This window comes from Heptranchias perlo, chromosome 2 (assembly GCF_035084215.1).
Source record: "Heptranchias perlo isolate sHepPer1 chromosome 2, sHepPer1.hap1, whole genome shotgun sequence".
Lineage (NCBI taxonomy): Eukaryota > Metazoa > Chordata > Chondrichthyes > Hexanchiformes > Hexanchidae > Heptranchias > Heptranchias perlo.
Genome location: NC_090326.1, coordinates 113,324,133 through 113,344,763, shown reverse-complemented (window position 1 = coordinate 113,344,763; position 20,631 = coordinate 113,324,133). Strand labels below are relative to the sequence as shown.

Sequence of the window (20,631 nt, the reverse complement as noted above, 5' to 3'; positions counted from 1 at the left end):
TGAACCATTTATCCCAACTCTCTGCTTCCTGTTGGATAACCAATCCTCCACCCATGCCAGAATATTACCCCCAATCCAGTGATTCTTTATCTTGAGCAATAATCTTTTATGTGGCACCTTGTCGAATGCCTTCTGGAAGTCCAAATACACTACGTCCACTGGTTCCCCTTTATCCACCCTGTACGTTATGTCCTCAAAGAACTCAAGCAACTTTGTCAGACATGACTTCCCCTTCGTAAAGCTATGCTGACTTTGTCCTATTAAATTATGTTTATCCAAATGTTCTGCTACTGTCTCCTTAATAATAGACTCCAAAATTTTACCCACCACAGATGTTAGGCTAACTGGTCTATAATTTCCAGCCTTCTGCCTACTACCCTTTTTAAATAAGGGTGTTACATTAGCAGTTTTCCAATCTGCCGGGACCTTTGCCGAGTCCAGAGAATTTTGGAAAATTATTACCAAAGCATCCACAATCCCTACTGCCACTTCCCTCAAGACCCTGGGATGTAAGCCATCAGGTCCAGGGGATTTATCCGCCTTGAGTCCCATTAATTTACTGATTACCAATTCCTTAGTGATTTTAATCGTATTTAGCTCCTCCCCCCCTAGAGCCCCCTGTTTGTCCAGTGTTGGGATATTCTTAGTGTCCTCTACCATAAAGACTGAAACAAAATATTTGTTCAGCATTTTTGCCATATCCATGTTTCCCACCATTAATTTCCCGGTCTCATCCTCTAAGGGACCTACGTTTGCCTCAGCCACCCTTTTTATTTTTATATAACTATAGAAACTCTTGCTATCTGTTTTTATATTTTTTGCTAATTTATTTTCATAATCTATCTTCCCTTTCTTAATCAATCCTTTAGTTACTTTTTGCTGTCTTTTGAAGACTTCCCAATCTTCTAACCTCACACTAAGTTTGGCTACCTTATATGTCCTTGTTTTTAGTCGGATACAATCCTTAATTTCTTTACTTAGCCACGGATGGCTGTCATTTCTTTTACACCCTTTTTTCCTCAGTGGAATATTTTTTTTTTTGAAAGTTGTAAAATAACTCCTTAAATGAACACCACTGCTCATGTACCGTCTTACCCTTTAATCTATTTTCCCAGTCCACTTTAATCAATTCCGCTCTCATACCATCATAGTCTCCTTTATTCAAGCTCAGTATGCTTGTTTGAGAACCAACCTTCTCACCCTCTAATTGGATATGGAATGTAACCATGTTATGGTCACTCATTCCAAGGGGATCCTTAACTAGGACATTATTAATTAATCCTGGCTCATTACACAGGACCAGGTCCAAGGTTGCTTGTCCCCTTGTAGGATCAGTTACATACTGCTCAAGAAATCCATCCCTAATACACTCAATAAACTCTTCCTCAAGGCTGCCCTGCCCAATTTGATTTGTCCAGTTAATATGACAGTTAAAATCCCCCATAATTATAGCTGTTTCCTTATTACATGCCCCGACTATTTCCTGATTAATACTTCTTCCAGCAGAGTTGCAACTATTAGGAGGCCTATATACTACGCCCACGAGTGTTTTTTTCCCCTTATTATTCCTTATCTCTACCCAAACTGTTTCATTATCCTGATCCTTTGTCCCAATATCATTTCTCTGTATTACAGTGATTCCTTCCTTTATTAACATAGCCACCCCACCTCCCCTTCCTTCCTGCCTGTCCTTCCTGATTGATAAATACCCTGGCATATTTAATTCCCAGTCGTTGTCACCCTGCAGCCATGTTTCTGTAATGGCCACAAGATCATACCCATACATAGCTTTTGTGCCGTTAACTCGTCCATTTTGTTACGAATGCTACGTGCATTCAGATAAAGAAATTTCAAATATGCATTGGTACCACTAAGTGCGTTAGTACCTATTAACCTAGGGCCCATAGTTCCTTTCCAAAACAATCCCTGTGTAATAGCCATGTATTGAAAACACAACACCATTAATTATGAGGTTAGGGAACAATGTGGATCATCTGCATCATAAATAAAAATGTAGGATTTATAATAGACAACAAAAAAGTATATTGCTAACTTTTCTGGCTCTTAATACCAACAAATTCTAACATTAACAGTTAAAAGTGAAAGACCAGTTAAGCCAGGCAACTCAATTTATCTTTCTCATGAATTTCTCCATGCCCTCATGAAAGCATTAATGCCTCATTATGGTGCAGTTCCACAGCTTACCCAAGTGGTCATTATTCATGTGCAAGCCTCAACCAGATATAATGTGTTCAGGAAAGATAGGGAAGGAAAGTGGGGGGGGGGGGGGGGGGGTAGTATTGATTAAGGAGAATATTGCAGCACAGGAGAGAGAGGATGTCTTGGAGGGGTCAAGGACAGAATCTATTTGGTTAGAGTTAAGAAATAAAAAAGGTGCCATTGCACTACTGGGTGTATTTTATAGGTCACCAACTAGTGGGAAGGATACAGAGGAGCAAATTTGCAGGGACATTACAGAGGGATGCAAAAGCTATATTGATAACTGGGGACTTCAACTATCCTAATATAGACTGGGATAACAATAAGGGGCAAAGAGGGGGGAGGAATTTTTAAAATGTGTTCAGGATAACTTTCTTGACCAGTACGTTTCCGGTTCAACAAGGAAGGAGGCATTGCTGGACTTGGTTCTAGGGAATGAGGCGGGCCAAGTGGAGCAAGTGTCAGTGGGGGAGCATTTAGCGAGCAGCGATCATAGCATCATAAGGTTTAGAATAGCTATGGAAAAGGGCACGGACCATTCTAAAGAAAAAAAACTCAATTGGAGGAGGGCCAATTTCAGTGGGATGAGAACAGATCTGGCCCAGATAGATTAGAATCAAAATTGGCAGGCAAAACTAATTGATCAGTGGACGGCCTTTGAAGAGGACATGGTTCGGGTACAGTCTAGGTATATTCCCACAAGGGAGAAAGGTAGGGCAACTAAAGCCAGAGCTCCCTGAATGACAAAAGACATAGTGAGTAAGATGAAATGGAAAAAAGTAGCTTATAACAGCTGTCAGATTGATAACACAAGTGAGAACCAGGCAGGATATAGAAAGTTCAAAGGGTAAGTGTAAAAGGAAATAAGATGGGCAAAGAGAGTATGAGAATAGACTGGCGGCCAACATAAGAGGGAATCCAAAAGTCTTCTACAGTCATGTAAACAGTAAACAGGTAGTAAGAGGAGGGATGGGGCCGATTAGGTACCATAAAAGGAGATCTACTCATGGAGGCAGAGGGGATGGCCGAGGTACTAAATGAGTACTTTGCATCTGTATTTACCAAGGAAGGTAATATTGCCAGAGTCTCAGTAAAGGAAGATATAGTTCAGATAATGGATGGGCTAAAAATTGATAAAGAAGAGGTACTAGAAAGGCTAGCTGTACTTAAAGTAGACAAGTCACCCAAATCTGGTTGCATTCTAGGTTGCTGAGGGAAGGGTGGAAATTGCAGAGGTACTGGCCATAATCTTCCAAACATCCATAGATACAGGAGTGGTGCCAGAGGACTGGAGAATTGCAAATGTTACACCCTTGTTCAAAAAAGGGTGTAAGGATAAACCCAACAACTATAGGCCAGTCAGTTTAAGCTCAGTGGTGGGGAAACTTTTAGAAACGATAATCCGGGACAGAATTAACAGTCACTTGGATGAGTGTGGATTGATTAGGGAAAGCCAGCACAGATTTGTTAAAGGCGAATCGCGTTTAACTAACCTGATAGAGTTTTTTCATGAGATAACAGAGAGGGTAGATGAGGGCAATGCAGTTGATGTGGTGTACATGGACTTTCAAAAAGCATTTGATAAAGTGCTGCATGGTAGGCTTATCATCAAGATTGCGGCCCAAGGAATAAAGGGGGCAGTAGCAACATGGATACAGAATTGGCTAAGGGACAGGAAACAGATAGTAGTGGTGAACGGTTGTTTTTCGGATTGGAGGAAGGTGTACAGTGGTGTTCCTCAGGGGTCAGTGCTGCGACCACTGCGTTTCTTAATATATATTAATGACTTGGACTTTGGTATATAGGGTACTATTTCAAAATTTGCAGGTGACACAAAACTTGGAAGGATAGTAAACAGTGAGGAGGATAGTGATAGACTTCAAGAGGATATAGACAGGCTGGTGGCACGTGGCAGAATGAAATTTAACACAGAAAAATGTGAAGTGATACATTTCGGTAGGAAGAATGAGGAGGCAACATAAAGTAGAGGGCACAACTATAAAAGGGGTACAGGAACAAAGAGCGGGGGGTATATGTGCACAAAGTGTAGAAGGTGGAAGGGCAGGTCGAGAAAGCGGTTAAAAAAGCATACAGAATCCTGGGCTTTAACATTTTTTTAAAAACTCGTTCATGGGATGTGGGCGTCGCTGGCGAGGCCGGCATTTATTGCCCATCCCTAATTGCCCTCGAGAAGGTGGTGGTGAGCCACCTTCTTGAATCGCTGCAGTCGGTGAGGTGGAGGTTCTCCCACAGTGCTGTTAGGAAGGGAGTTCCAGGACTTTGACTCAGCGATGATGAAGGAACGGCGATATATTTCCAAGTCGGGATGGTGTGTGACTTGGAGGGAACGTGCAGGTGGTGTTGTTCCCATGTGCCCGCTGCCCTTGTTCTTCTAGGTGGTAGAGGTCGCGGGTTTGGGAGGTGCTGTCGAATAAGCCTTGGCGAGCTGCTGCAGTGCATCCTGTGGATGGTACACACTGCAGCCACTGTGCGCTGGTGAAGGGAGTGAATGTTTAGGGTGGATGGGGTGCCAATCAAGTGGGCTGCTTTGTCCTGGATAGTGTCGAGCTTCTTGAGGGTTGTTGGAACTACACTCATCCAGGAAAGTAGAGAGTATTCCATCACACTCCTGACTTGTGTCTTGTAAATGGTGAAAAGGCTTTGGGGAGTCAGGAGGTGAGTCACTCGCCACAGAATACCCAGCCTCTGACCTGCTCTTGTAGCCACAGTATTTATGTGGCTGGTCCAGTTAAGTTTCTGGTCAATAGTGACTCCCAGGATGTTGATGGTGGGGGATTCGGCGATGATAATGCCGTTGAATGTCAAGGGGAGGTGGTTAGACTCTCTTGTTGGAGATGGTCATTGCCTGGCACGAATGTTACTTGCCATTTACCAGCCCAAGCCTAGATGTTGTCCAGGTCTTGCTGCATGTGGGCACGGACTGCTTCATTATTTGAGGGGTTGCGAATGGAACTGAACACTGTGCAATCATCAGCGAACATCCCCATTTCTGACCTTATGATGGAGGGAAGGTCTTTGATGAAGCAGTTGAAGATGGACACTGCCCTGAGGAACTCCTGCAGCAATGTCCCGGGGTTGAGATGATTGGCCACCAACAACCACTACCATCTTCCTTTGTGCTAAGTATGACTCCAGCCACTGGAGAGTTTTCCCCGATTCCCATTGACTTCAATTTTACGAAGGCTCCTTGGTGCCACACTCAGTCAAATGCTGTCTTGATGTCAAGTGCAGTCACTCTCACCTCACCTCTGGAATTCAGCTCTTTTGTCCATGTTTGGACCAAGGCTGTAATGAGGTCTGGAGCTGAGTGGTCCTGGCAGAACCCAAACTGAGCATCGGTGAGCAGGTTATTGGTGAATAAGTGCCGCTTGATAGCACTGTCGACGACACCTTCCATCACTTTGCTGATGATTGAGAGTAGACTGATGGGGCAGTAATTGGCCGGATTGTATTTGTCCTGCTTTTTGTGGACAGGACATACCTGGGAAATTTTCCACATTATCTGGTAGATGCCAGTGTTGTAGCTGTACTGGAACAGTTTGGCTAGAGGCGCGGCTAGTTCTGGAGCGCAATTCTTCAGCACTACAGCCGGGATGTTGTCCAGGCCCATAGCCTTTGCTGTATCCAATGCACTCAGCAGTTTCACTCCATGTGATATCAAGAATCAAATTGGCTGAAGACTGGCTTCTGTGATGGGGGGATATCGGGAGGAGGCAGAGATGGATCATCCACTCGGCCCTTCTGGCTGAAGATGGTTGCAAACGCTTCAGCCTTGTTTTTTGCACTCACGTGCTGGACTCTGCCATCATTGAGGATGGGGATGTTTACAGAGCCTCCTCCTCCCATTAGTTGTTTAATTGTCCACCACCATTCACGACTGGATGTGGCAGGACTGTGCGGTGGTCACTCCTACCAATACTATCATGGATGGATGCATCTGTGACACGTAGATTGGTGAGGACGAGGTCAAGTAAGTTTTTCCCCTAGTGTTGGTTTGCTCACCACCTGCCGCAGGCCCAGTCTGGCAGCTATGTCCTTCAGGACTTGGTCAACTTGGTCAGTAGTGGTGCTACCGAGCCACTTTTGGTGATGAACATTGAAGTCCCCCACCCAGAGTACATTCCGTGCCGTTGCTACCCTCAGTGCTTCCTCCAAGTGGTGTTCAACATGGAGGAGGACTGATTCATCAGCAGGAGGTTTCCTTGCCCATGTTTGACCTGATGCCATGAGATTTCATGGGGTCTAGAGTCAATGTTGAGGACTTCCAGGGCCACTCCCTCCTGACTGTATATCACTGTACCACCACCTCTGGTCGGTCTGTCCTGCCCGTGGGACAGGACATAACCAGGGATGGTGATGGAAGAGTCTGGGACGTTGGCTGAAAGGTATGATTCTTTGAGTATGGCTATGTCATGCTGTTGCTTCACTAGTCTGTGGGACAGCTCTCCCGATTTTGGCACAAGTCCGCAGATGTGAGTGAGGAAGACTTTGCAGGGTCGACTGAGCTTGGTTTGCCTGTGTCGTGTCCGGTGCCTTGTGGTCTGATGCCGGGTGGTTCATCCGGTTTTATAAATAGAGGCATAGAGCACAAAAGCAAGGAAGTCACCATGAACCTTTATAAAACACTGGCTCGGCCACAACTGGCGTATTGTGTCCAGCACTTTAGGAAAGATGTGAAGGCCTTAGAGAGGATGCAGAAGAGATTTACTGGAATGATTCCAGGGTTGAGTGGCTTTAGCCTGGAGAAGCTGGGGCTGTTCTCCTTGGAACAGAAGTTTGCGAGGAGATTTGATAGAGGTATTCAAAATCATGAAGGGTCTAAACAGAGTAGAAAGAGAAACTGTTCCCATTGGCGGAAGGGTCAAGAACCAGAGGACATACATTTAAGGTAATTGGCAAAAGAACCAAAAGATGACATCAGGAAAAACTTTTTTTTAATATATAAACACAGCGAGTGGTTAGGATCTGGAATGCACTGCCCGAGGGGGTGGTGGAGGCAGATTCAAACATGGCCTTCAAAAGGTAACTGGATAAGTACTTGAAAGGAAAAAATTTGCAGGGCTATGGGAATAGGGTAGGGGAGTGTGACTAGCCAGATTGCTTTTGCATAGAGCCGGTACGGACTCAATGGGGCTGAATGGCCTCCTTCCGTGCTGTAACCTTTCTATGATTCTAACTGCAAGTGTTGGTAGACCATTCAACCACATCAGGGCATCACAACCAATCTAAATACCATCTTCACCCATCATCCACAAAGGTCCAGTATCATGGTTGATGAAGAGTGATTTGGGTTAGGAACCCCAGCTGATTTTCTCTTCTCTAATTTAGGGATGCCAAGGACAACTGTAGTGCCTTGATGGCTGCCACAGTTAAAATTACTTAAGAAAGATCCTAGGTTTGATCCCTGTTAACTTTATGACTCAACTACTCACTGCATATATTCCCTGATACTTTTTGAACTATGCTTTAATTATCAGCAAGGGTGCCGGTAATAGCAACATTCAAGACATTCCAGTGCAGTGAATGTGTGCATCTAATTATAGTTATGTATTGAATCATTTAAGGGCTACATCCAACATATTCCAGCATGGTACAATTTGTACATCTAATTATGTTCACCTAAAACGAAAACTATTTCGACTTGGGTGGAGATCCTTGCTGTAATAAATCTTACCACCATTACTACTGCACTGCCAGCAGATAATTCAAAGTAGAATAAAGTACTATTTTTTGAATTGAAGTGTGCACCAGCAACCATTGACTATGGACACGTTGATCCTGATCCCTACTGCTAACATAATGTACTATGCCAAGTAAAAATTCTAAACGCAGCTCAGTGACACTCATGATGATTCCTGCACCATCTGTAAGCTGAAAACAGTTATAGCTTGCAATTTAAGTAAAAATAACATTTCACACTGTATTAAGGGCAGTGTATATACATCACAGACTAAAAACTGGCAGAAATCATGAGCTGCCATTTTAAATTCTTACCTATCTGAATTGTGTGCAATTTTGCAGTGAATATAGTGGCAAAAAGTTATTACACAGGAACAGGATACCTCTAAAATTTACATTAATAGTAATCACTAATTTTATACAGCAACATGACAGTAGATGCAATGCATACAATGCAGAATTGTAATCATCAGCTTTGTTTTGTTCTGTTCAGCTTATTTAAAAAAGCAGAATGATGAGAGGACACACTGCTGCTCACTGAATATGAACTTTCCTTCCACATATACAAATGAAGATCCTATCACTGGAATGAAAAGGCTTCCTAAATTCCTGCGTCGAGTTTCTTTTGTCTGTTTTGATATGTATGTTTCTTTTCTTTTTAATATATTGAGGTTTGTAATGTGGGTCAACTGAGTTAAATTGGTATCTGTATTAAGTGATGAAAAATTAATTAGTAACAGCGTGATAGCAGACTTGTTTCTCAATTACAGGATGTGTGATTTCATTACTTTTAATTGCTACACAATTACACGATAGACTTAAAACTTAGTTTAGAAGAAAAATACTGCAGCAAAGTGCTCTCCATCCAGGAAAAAACAAATAAAGGTCAAATCTTGGAAGTGTTTGGAAGTCAAACACAGGGACAGGGATAATACTGAAACCTCATCTTCATGTCATTCTCTAACATCACCTTTAAATTCCAATGTTGGTAACCTATATTCATTATTGAAGCACAATGTGAAAGCACACCATATTGAGTATTTTCTTTTGTAACAGCCTGATAAAGATTTATCCTGTACTTATCACTAGACAGCTTCATAGTTTTTAGACAGACAGCTTATGATGCTTCTTGTAACGCCATTGCTTCCATTTAGGTTGAAACAGCAGGCACTCAACACATTCAATCGTCAGTGCCACACTCCCTCCTGAAACCTAGAGGAAGACATCAAAGGCATAGTGCATAGCCATTTGAAGCCGTGAATGACCTTCTGCACTAATACTTGTTTCAATTTTCTATTAAGTAGAAAGTTAAAAAAAATAATAATAAAACTAACCACTATCACATTCAAAAGAACTTTTGGAACAGCAGATGAACATGTATTTTGCAACAACAAAGTAGACACTGCATGACTGATGTAAATTGTGGGAGAAAAGGAACTGGAGATTTCTGAGAATTGCTGTTATGGGGCATCAGAAATGAATATCATGTGGCTATATTCACTCTTAAAAGAAACAGGCTCTCCACATGATTTTCCCTCTTAGATTAGCTTCATATCCATTATATGTGGAGTGCAACAAATGAGAAATGCAGTTTCAAGAAAAAAGCACAGTAAAAAAGGAGTCTAAATAATTTATTATTCATCTAGTATTCACTTTGCACAAGAGATACCACTTTTGACAACACAGTTCTGTAAAAGATCGAAGAAAATTTCAGCATTTTAAAATTCTGTAAACCAAATTCAAAGGGCAATCACTCATTAAATGCGCAAATATATAATCCTGATCTGCAGAAATTCATGATAATTTACCAAATCCAATATTACTCCTTGGCCAGTAATGGTGAAGTCACAGCCAATGTATGCACCATATTGGTCTACCCAAAGCTTGCATGTAAGATATTTGTACTAGTGACTATATTACAGGAGTTTTCAAATGCATGAGTCACATTAGGCATAGCCACTGAATTATGTTGGTGGGGCAATTTAAAATGCATTGCAAAACTAATGTGACAATTAACTGCTCTTACTTTTATATTAAACAACCAGTGATAATTCAGAAACCTAATTAACACTCAGAATGAAACTATATAAAATCAACATTGCTCTATTAATTTTGTGCAACTCGCAAAGGATAAAAATGTACAGCAGCTAGACTTGTGAAACTATTGGTCTGGCTACACTCGAAATGGCGTATAATTTTCTGAACAGATTACTATTCATTCACCTTGGTTATTGCCTGGCATCAATGAGAAAATCAGTCAACTTTCAATTCCTTACCCAACCAAAAACCAGCATCAGGCACCAAGTAAAGAGCAGGTGGTGGTAATACTGCCAGAAATCGCACAAATTAATTTAAAATATGTTTGCTGGTTGGGCTAAATGTGGTTCCACAATTCATAAATTAAATGCTGTTGAACCTTGTTGTTTTAGGGAGCTGTGGACTGATAAGATTGTGGGGTATGCAACTACTCAAGATTCAGCAGCGTTGATCTAGTTGGAAATAAAAAAACAAACTCAAAGGCAATAAAATCAAACCAAAGGTAGTCTGGGAACGGTGAGCCTGCATCACCCTTCATATAAATAAAAAACTGAGGGAGGGGGAAAAGAGGTGTTAAAATGATGAGTTTAAATGTATTGGACTTAGTCATCAAATTGGCAGGTCAGGCAGTAGACATTCATGAAACAGGAGGAATCAAACAATAGACAGCCCAGGGACAACGTTCTAGGAGGAAGGGAGACATCAGCTTTATGGTCATCATTACTGATCACTTTCTGGGTCCATTTAAGACATAACTAACATGTACATTTGATGCAGATTTCACTTGGACTCTGCTGATATTCAAGTTTTTAAATCAAGGTCCAACATAGAGGTTTTTATTACATTGAATAAAATGAAGATTGTTAAAAAAAAACTTAAGTAATGGGGAGCTTTGAATAAAAATAAATTGTTATGCTCTAAATAAATAAATGAAAGTAGTTAATTGCATCACGTCACTTAATCAAAAAGCTAACTTATAAAACAATGGATGGTGAATTTTAAAAATGGAAATTACATGTCAGCCAGTGTTAATTCTTTTCTTATTTTCAAAGTGTTGACATTTTCTGTAAAAGAAAAGATGCTTTCTGTTTTCAACAAGTATATACTGTTCAACATTACAAAGAACATAATTATGGAAAAAAATGTGAAAATCAGATAAACATTTACTAACTGAATATTTTAAGATTTCAGATATTTCACAGGAGCAATTTAAAAGCAACATGATATAACATCCCATGTGGAGACATTCACTACAAGAATAACATCATACCCAATGATACTGATCTTAAACTCCAACTTCAGCACTGTCCAGCACTTTTACTGGTGCTGATAGCAAAGACAGACCACCGGAGAACAATATGTAATGCCCGAGTAAATAATACTTTGATTACCAGAACATGAGGACAGTGTTGGGGGAATTGCCTTTTTAGACTTGCACTACCACCACTTCTCAAAAATGATACTTTCTTTAGGGACACCAAGTTTTTCCAGCTGTTCAGAGACAGACTCTATCATTGGACGTGGACCACAAATATAACAGAGGCTATCCTTTGACACATGTGCCAGAGTCCTTTCAGATATTCTTCCAGCTAAAATAAAAATTAAAATTATAATTAAAGAATTGCATCTAAAAATGATTAGCTCCTAAACCACATCATCTATAATTAAATGCACATTGGCGCCACAACTCATATCTGTCATGTTCTTCAACACGTGATATGGAGGTGAACAGCAGTAAGAAAAGAAACAAACTTGCATTTATAAGATTCATGACCTCAGGACATCCGAAAGCACTTCACAACCAATGAATTGTTTTTTTATTTAAAAGTAAAATCACTGTTGTGATGTAGGGAAATGTGGCAGCTAATTTGCAAACAAGGTCCCACAAACAGCAATGAGATAAATGACTGTATAATCTGTTTTTTAAGTGTTGGTTGAGGGATAAGCATTGGTCAGGACACCAGGAAAATTCCCCTGCTCTTTTTCGAATAGTGCCATAGGATCTTTTGCATCCACCCGAGAAGGCAGACTACACTTGAATGTCAGCCTGGATTATGTGCTCAAGGCAGGGGGGCACAGGAGTGAAGCAGAAGCAGGGCAGAAGGGACAACGCAAGGTGGGGGGGGGGGGGGGGCGGGGGGGGGTGGTGGTGGAAGAAGAATGAGGGAGAACATGGTCCAGATGGAGAGATGGATCACGTTTGTCCCCCACGCCCGTTAGACCTGGATCACCCTCGAGCACGAACGGCAGCGAGTTGTTTTCTTGGAAAGCGTGGCACATGTGCAGTAAGTGACATCATCGAAAGCAGTGTCACTATTCACTTTGTAATGTAAAAGATGGTGTTCCCCACAGTCTCCAACTCATCCCCACTTTTTATCCAATAAACCTGAAAACAATCCATGGCCCACACACAATGCTCCATCAGTCACTGTTGCTCTCTGCCGGAGTGTTTAGTTTGATGTCAGCGATTAGTGACAGAGTGGGAATGTACTCCTGCGCATGTGCCAGGCCACCCAATGACATCACTCAGCGTATGCTAGAAAGCTACGGCTCTGCTAGTGACGTCACTTCCAATGACGTCGCCCTCACCCGTTCTCGTTGAATAAAATGCGCCTCACTAAATCAATCTTGCAGCTCAAATTATGTAAAATAGTGCTGTGGATTTGTCAAATTCAGCCTCACAGTGAAATAGCTACAGCCCCCCACATGACCTTGCAGTCCCCGTTCATGAGGCCACAAGTCAATTGCTGGGTTGGCCTGGTGTGGAGCATTTTCAGAGTCAAAGCAAGGTGGGAGGCTGCTCGATGTGGAAGCCTCGCTCCTTCAGCAAACAGGGGAGTTCGGTGGGAGTTTTTAAAATCAGATCATGATGATAGCGTTTAACAAGGTTCCACATAACAGACAGTTAACAAAAATGAGAGCAAATGGAATTGGAGGCAACTTATTGGCTTGCCCTCCACACCCATCTTCGAACCTAGACATCAGTTTGTCGATGCTCCAAGCAGACTCCACCCTATCAACGCCAACATTATCCCACCACGGGACCTCTGACTTTAACTTTGGACTCCCTCCTATTGTCTCTTCTCTATTCCCTGTTTATTACAAGGACATATTTATCCTAATCTTTCTATGTAACCACGCCTATGTAACTTGAGTTTCCACATCCATTCACATGCGCGTTTTGGCTGCCTCATTTCATTTTTCCCCTCAAGTACTCTGCCCCCACAAATCCCCACCCAACCCTTCACCACTCCTCAACCTTCCTGATCTCCTGCCACCGTCCCAGGCTGGACTCCCTCTTAGATAAGCCTACAGCTTTCCTCTGTGCCCTTCTTGGCATTCTCCGAAGGACCCATCAAGGCACACGCCGCTGCCTCCTTACGAGCACCACCACCAACTTCCCCATTGTACTCTCTCACCGACTGTCCGCCCAGCCCACCTGATAGGGGCTAATCTTGCAAATCTCCTTCCCGTACCGCTCACCCCTCCTAGCGCTGACCCTATGGATTCTGCTAGCGGATCAGCCAACACTGTTCCTCATCACATCTCCCTCTAGAATGTCCATTCATTTGTGAACAAGGCCCTTGCCATCCACTAGCTTATTGTGGATAATTGCATTGACATCATGGCATTGATCAAAACCTGGCTGACTGGTGATGACACCTTCCCCCTTAATGAAGCCTCCCCACCTGGCTACATCTTCCACCACTTGTCCCGCCTAGACCGTCGCAGTGATGGTGTGGCCCTTATCACCAAATTATACCTCGGCTGTCCTCCTACTCCTCTCCCTTTGAGCATCTCACCTCTCCTTTAAAATCCTCATTCTCTACCACCCACGACAAGTTTCTCACTGAGATATCTTCAATGCTTTCTTCCCTCAGTCTCTGCACCAAGCGACTTCTCATCCTCGGTCACTTCAACTCCATCTCAACTCATCATGCTTTCTCTCCTCAGAGTTCACTGCCCTCCTATTCACCCTTAATCTCTCCCTCCATATAAACTCCCCCACCCCATCGACCTTGCCATCTCAAGTGGCCTCTCTACTCCCATCATATCAATAACAGATAAGGCCATCTCTGATCACCTCCTTGTATCCCTCACCACCCACCTCCTCCTCCACCCTCCCAATCCCACTTTCTTCTGTGTTCGCCCCTGGAAAAAACTCTCCCCCAAGTCACTTGCAACTGCAATTTCAAATCCCCAACTGTCTAGCCTTTGGCCTTCCATTTACCATGACATTTCTGCAGCTACCGATGTGCTTAATCAACCTTCACCTTTGATGACCTTGCCACCATTAAAACCCATTACTCTTTCTCACTCTCGTCGTTCCCTTACTATGGCCCTTATCTCCACTCCCTTGAGTCCAAGGGACGCAGACTTGAATGTTTATGGCAGACAACTGGTTTAGCCATTCATCGCCGGATCTGGCTGGACCATAAAGGACTATCGGGTCGTGCTCTCTTCTGCCAAAATTCCAGGGATGCAAAGATAACTCCCGGCTTCTCCTCCACTACGAACCATCTTCTTAAACCCCTCTCCCCTGCCTCCTCCGCCCTCACCTCCAACAACAGATGCAAGGAACTCATGGACTAAATTGTCACTAAGATTGAGACCATCTATTCAGCTGCCTCTGCCACATTCCTCCCTTCCCCAGCCCACCAAGCCAAACTTCCCCCATGGCTCCCCCCAGCCCTAGCCCTGAACTTGCATCTTTCTCTAGTTTCTCTCCTTTCTCCCCTCATGCCCTCTCCAAGCTCATCTTGACCATGAGACCCCCACGCCTGCTCCCTCGACCCTATTCTCACCAAACTGCTGACCATCCAACTTCCCTTCCTGGCCCCAATGTTAGCTGATATTGTTAACTGTTCCCTCTCCTCAGGTACTGTCCCCCTCCCATTTAAATCTGCCATCATCACCCCACTCCTTAAAAAACACACTCTTGATCCCTCTGTCCTTGCTAAGTACCGCCCCATCTCCAACCTCCCTTTCTTCTCCAAAGTCCCTGAATGTGTTGTCGCCTCCCAAATCTGTGCCAATCATGTTTCCGCCCCTGCCACACTGATTTGACCCTTATCAAAGTCACAAATGCCATCCTATGTAACTGGAACCATGGCAAACGATCCCTCCTCATCCTTCTCAACCTGTCTGCAGCTTTTGACACAGTTGACCACACCATCCTCCTCAATCGCCCTGCTGGGTGGGACTGCGCTCGCCTGGTTCCATACTTATCTATCCAGTCATAGCGAGAGAATCACCTGCAATGGCTTCTCTTCCCACTCCCCCACTGTTGGAGTCCTCCAAGGATCTATCCTGGGCTTCCTCCTCTTCTCATCTATATACTACTCCTCAGCGACATCATCCGAAAACACGTCAGGTTCCACATATATGCTGACGACACCCAGCTCTACCTCACCACCACCTCCACTGCTCTTGATTTGTCACACTGCTTGTCCGACATCCAGTACTGGATAAGCAAAAATTTCCTCCAACTAAATATTGGGAAGACTGAAGCCATTGTCTTTGGTCCTCGTTGCAAACTCTGTTCCCTAGCCACCGACTCCATCCCTCTCCCTGGTCACTATCTGAGGCTGAACCAGACTACGTGACCCCGAGATAAGCTTCCGACCACATACCTGCTCCATCACCAAGACCACCTAATTCCACCTCCGTAACATCACGCATCTTTGCCCCTAGCTCAGCTCATCTGCTGCTGATACCCTCATCCATGCCTTTGTTACCTCCAGATTTGACTAACCCAATGCTCTCCTGGCTGACCTCCCATCTTCCACCCTCAATATACTTGAGTACATCCAAAACTCTGCTGCACGTATCCTAACTCACAGCAAGTCTTGTTCACCATCACCCCTGTGCTTGCTGACCTAAATTAGCTTCTGGTCCACCAACACCTTGATTTTAAAATTCTCATCCAAATGTTGAAATCCCTCCATGGCCTCGCACCTTTGCCTCCGAACTCTGGAGAGCCAGTGCTATGTGTTCTCTGAACTCTGTAGCCTGCCTGACAATGACTGAATCAAATTACACATTCCAGAGAACCTGAATTACTCTGCAGAAGATCTACATCCTGTCGGTGGCAATACCAGACTGTGTTACTGCCACCATAGGGATGGCAGTAGACATGACCTTCATCTGTGTGCAAATTCATGAAGCTATAACACTGCAGTGAAAAGGATGGAACAGGCATCGATATGGCTACAACAAGCAGCCCCAAAAGTATAGAACAATAGTAGTCACCAAAAAGTCTCAACAGAACTGCTATGTGAGGCTCACTCAACATGTTATATGCACTGAACCACACATATAGAACACTATGTTCACACTGCATGAATTTGTGACCGAGAACAATTGAAATTAAAAAGGAATGTTTGCTTTTGTACATAAGATTTTAAAAACAGTTCTTAAAAGTAACAACCTGAAACGTCAACTGATCAGCTTGCCGCGTATTTCCAGTAATTTTTGTTTTTAATATACGTTTTCAAGCAGTCATAGTTTTTCTTTTCATTTCTATTTGAAGACATTGGTTACTTTAAGAACATTGCTTTTGCTTACAATAAAACTGAGCAATAGTGCCATCTCTACCAACATATTGAACTTATGATGTGGAGATGCTGGTGATGGACTGGGGTTGACAATTGTAAACAATTTTACAACACCAAGTTATAGTCCAACAATTTTATTTTTAATCCCACAAGTTTTCGGAGGCTTCCCCCACCACCTGAGGAAGGGGGAAGCCTCCGAAAGCTTGTGGGATTAAAAATAAAATTGTTGGACTATAACTTGGTGTTGTAAAATTGTTTACAATACTGAACTTAATAAGACTTAGGAACATAGGAACAGGAGTAGGCCATTCAGCCCCTCGTGCCTGCTCCGCCATTTGATAAGATCATGGCTGATCTGTGATCTAACTCCATATACCTGCCTTTGGCCCATATCCCTTAATACCTTCGATTGCCAAAAAGCTATCTATCTCAGATTTAAATTTAGCAATTGAGCTAGTATCAATTGCCGTTTGCGGAAGAGAGTTCCAAACTTCTACAACCCTTTGTGTGTAGAAATGTTTTCTAATCTCGCTCCTAAAATCCCCAACCAGCGGAAATAGTTTCTCTCTATCCACCCTATCCGTTCCCCTTAATATCTTATAAACTTCGATCAGATCACCCCATAACCTTCGAAACTCTATTAGAGAATACAACCCCAATTTGTGTAATCTCTCCTCGTAACTTATCCCTTGAAGTCCGGGTATCATTCTAGTAAACCTACGCTGCGCTCCCTCCAAGGCCAATATGTCCTTCCGAAGGTGCGGTGCCCAGAACTGCTCACAGTACTCCAGGTGCGGTCTAACCAGGGTTTTGTATAGCTGCAGCATAACTTCTGCCCCCTTGTACTCTAGTCCTCTAGATATAAAGGCCAGCATTCCATTTGCCTTCTTGATTATTTTCTGTACCTGTTCATGACACTTCAATGATCTATGTACCTGAACCCCTTAGTCCCTTTGGACATCCACTGTTATTAACTTTTTACCATTTAGAAAGTACTCTGTTCTATCCTTTTTTGATCCAAAGTGGATGACCTCACATTTGTCTACATTGAATTCCATTTGCCACAGTTTTGCCCATTCACCTAATCTATCAATATCGCTTTGTAATTTTATGTTTTCATCTCCACTGCTTACAATGCCACCAATCTTTGTGTCATCAGCAAACTTAGATATGAGACTTTCTATGCCTTCATCTAAGTCGTTAATAAATATTGTGAATAATTGAGGCCCCAAGACAGATCCCTGTGGGACTCCACTAGTCACATCCTGCCAATGTGAGTATCTACCCATTATCCCTATTCTGTCGTCTTTCGCTCAGCCAACTTCCTAACCAAGTCCGTACTTTTCCCTCGATTCCATGGGCTTCTATCTTAGCTAACGGTCTCTTATCTGGGACTTGCATCGGTACTTTATGGGTACGTTTGGTTTAGCCATAGGAACACACTAAAGCTTACCAGTCACATAAGGTTGGATATCTCCAGGTATTTCGGAGGTTTGCTGTGTCACATGAACATGACAGCTGATTTTTCCAGGAAACTCCTTTGCCAGGTTTATGATGTTTCTCTGGAAGTTAAATTGGTACAGTATTAGTTGTATACTAACCAAACATTGCTCAAACAATAAAAGGCTATGATGGATGAGAAAAGGAGAGATAGAAAAGAGGCTAGGGAAAAGAAGAGAAACAAAAGGGGAGGCAACCCGTTCCCTTCCTGGTCTAGTTGGCATCAAAAAGGGACACTGACTGTATCCTTGGATACAATCAGTTTACCTTCTTGAGAATGTTCTTGGGTTGGGGGAGGTGGGTGGAGGGAAGAGTTGGGGGAAGGCGGTAGAAAGAGATAACATTTACTAATATACAACAATGCCGTTAATATTCTTGCTTTACGAAATCAGTGAGACAAGTTTGGGATTTTTTTTCCAAAAACAAAACTTTAGAACCGATTGAATTAGATTGTGGTATCATAGAAAATTTACAGCGCAGAAGGAGGCCATTCGGCCCATCATGTCCACCAAAAATGTGCCACCCAGCCTATTCCCAATTTCCAGCACTTGCTCCGTATCCTTGTAGGTCACAGCACTTCAGGTGCACATCCAGGTACTTTTTAAATGAGTTGAGGGTTTCTGCCTCTACCACCCTTTCAGGCAGTGAGTTCCAGACCCCTACCACCCTGTGGGTGAAAACATTTTTCCTCAGCTCCCCTCTAATCCTTCCACCAATCACTTTAAATCTATGCCCCCTGGTTATTGACCTCACTGCTAAGGGAAATAGGTCCTTCCTAGCCACTTTATCTAGGCCTCTCATAATTTTTCATACCTCAATTAAATCACCCCTCAGCCTCCTCTGTTCCAAAGACAACAACCCCAGCCTATCCAATCTTTCCTCATAGCTAAGAATTCTCCAGTCCTGGCAATATCCTCGTAAAGCTCCTCTGCACCCTCTCTAGTGCAATCACATCCTTCCTGTAATGTGGTGACCAGAACTGCACACAGTAATCAAGCTATGGCCTAACTAGTGTTTTATACAGTTCTAGCATAACCTCCCTGCACTTATATTCTTTGCCTCGGCTAATAAAGGAAAGTATTCCATATGCCTTCTTAACCACCTTATCTACCTGTCCTGCTACCTTCAGGGATCTGTGGACATGCACTCCAAGGTCCCTCACTTCCTCTACACCTTTCAGTATCCTCCCATTTATTGTGTGCACCCTTGCCTTGTTTGCCCTCCCCAAATGCATTACCTCACACTTCTCTGGATTGAATTCCATTTGCCACTTTTCTGCCCACCTGACCAATCCATTTATATCTTGTAGTGTCGTAATTATGATACTGGACTAGCAACCTAGAGGCTGTGATTACAAATCCCAAAAAGGCAAGAAGTGAAAATGAATGCAGCAAATCTGTTAATTTATGGGTTGACCATGAAAACGGCCAGACCGTTATAAAAAAACCCAACTGATCTGTTAATGTTTTTGAGGGAAGGGAACATGCCACCCCTATCTATGTCTCCAATCCCACACCAAGTGGTTAACTATTAATGGCCTCTGAAGCGATCTAGGAAGTCACTCAGTTGTAAAATGATCACTGAAGAAAGTAGAAATAAAAACAGAAAATGCTGGAAAAGCTCAGCAAGTGAGGCAGCATCTATGGAGAAAGAAACAGAGTTAACGTTTCAGGTCGAAGAACTTTCGTCAGAACAGGAAGATGTTAGAGTTAAGTTTTTAAGCAAGTATAGAGCCAGGGAAAGTGGGGAGGGAGGGGAGTAGAAGAAAGAACATAAGGGAAGGTCTGTGATAGGGTAGAGGGCAAGAGTGATGAAGTGACAAAAGGGATGTTGGTGCAAGGCAAGGAGGGTAGTAATGGGACAGGTTAAGAAACAAAAGATCAGTCTAGAGTAGCTGTAAATGGCAACAGCAGAACCATAACCATCAGCTGCAGTCCAACAAAAAGAAAAAAATAAATAAATAAATGGGAGCAGCGGTTATGATCTGACGTTATTGAAATCAATGTAGAGTCCGGAAGGTTGTAAAGTGCCTAAACGAAAGGGGAGGTGCTGTTTCTTGAGCTTCCGTTGAGCTTCATTGGAACAGGCCGAGGACAGAGAGGCCAGAGTGGAAGTGGGACGGGAACATTTTATTCCGGACATTGCCCATTCTAGAGATAAAGTAGGTATCGGCAAAATAAAAAAGGTACAATCTCAGGAGAAAGTGCTGACAATTTCTCTCCATTTAGCTTTGATCTGAAGATTCCTATTTGCTGCTCACAATGCGGCCTCCTTTACATTGGGGAGACCAAACGCAGGTCGGGTGATCACTTTGCTGAACACCTCTGCTCAATCTGCAAGCGTGACCCTGACCTGCTGGTCGCTTGCCATTTTAATTCCCCGTCCCACTCCCACTCTGACCTTTCTGTCCTCGGCCTCTTACACTGTTCCAATGAAGCTCAACATAAGCTCAAGGAACAGCTTTCGTTTAGGCACTTTACAACCTTCCGGACTCATTGATTTCAATAACTTCAGATCATAACCACTGCTCCCATTTATTTATTTCCCTTCTTTTATTTATTGGACTGCAGCTGCTGGTTATGGTTCCGCTGCCGCCATTTACAGCTCCTCTAGACCG

General features: G+C 43.1%; 1 protein-coding gene across 5 annotated transcripts in view; it reads right to left on the bottom strand.

Moving 5' to 3' along the window:
• oxnad1 (oxidoreductase NAD-binding domain containing 1) overlaps positions 1-20,631 on the bottom strand; it is a 69,971-nt gene that overhangs the window by 10,895 nt on the left and 38,445 nt on the right. The window contains exons 6-8 of one of the 5 annotated variants that reach the window (XM_068005982.1): positions 17,968-18,076; positions 11,349-11,546; positions 10,974-11,021 (exon numbers count right to left, since the gene is read on the bottom strand). In XM_068005982.1, coding sequence (XP_067862083.1) covers positions 11,395-11,546; positions 17,968-18,076 — 261 coding nt within the window. In that variant the 3' untranslated portion in view covers positions 10,974-11,021; positions 11,349-11,394. Of the gene's footprint in view, positions 1-9,542; positions 11,022-11,041; positions 11,547-17,967; positions 18,077-20,631 lie in introns of those variants that run through there. The other 4 variants (XM_068006001.1, XM_068005992.1, XM_068005972.1 and 1 more) reach the window with 4 other exon arrangements.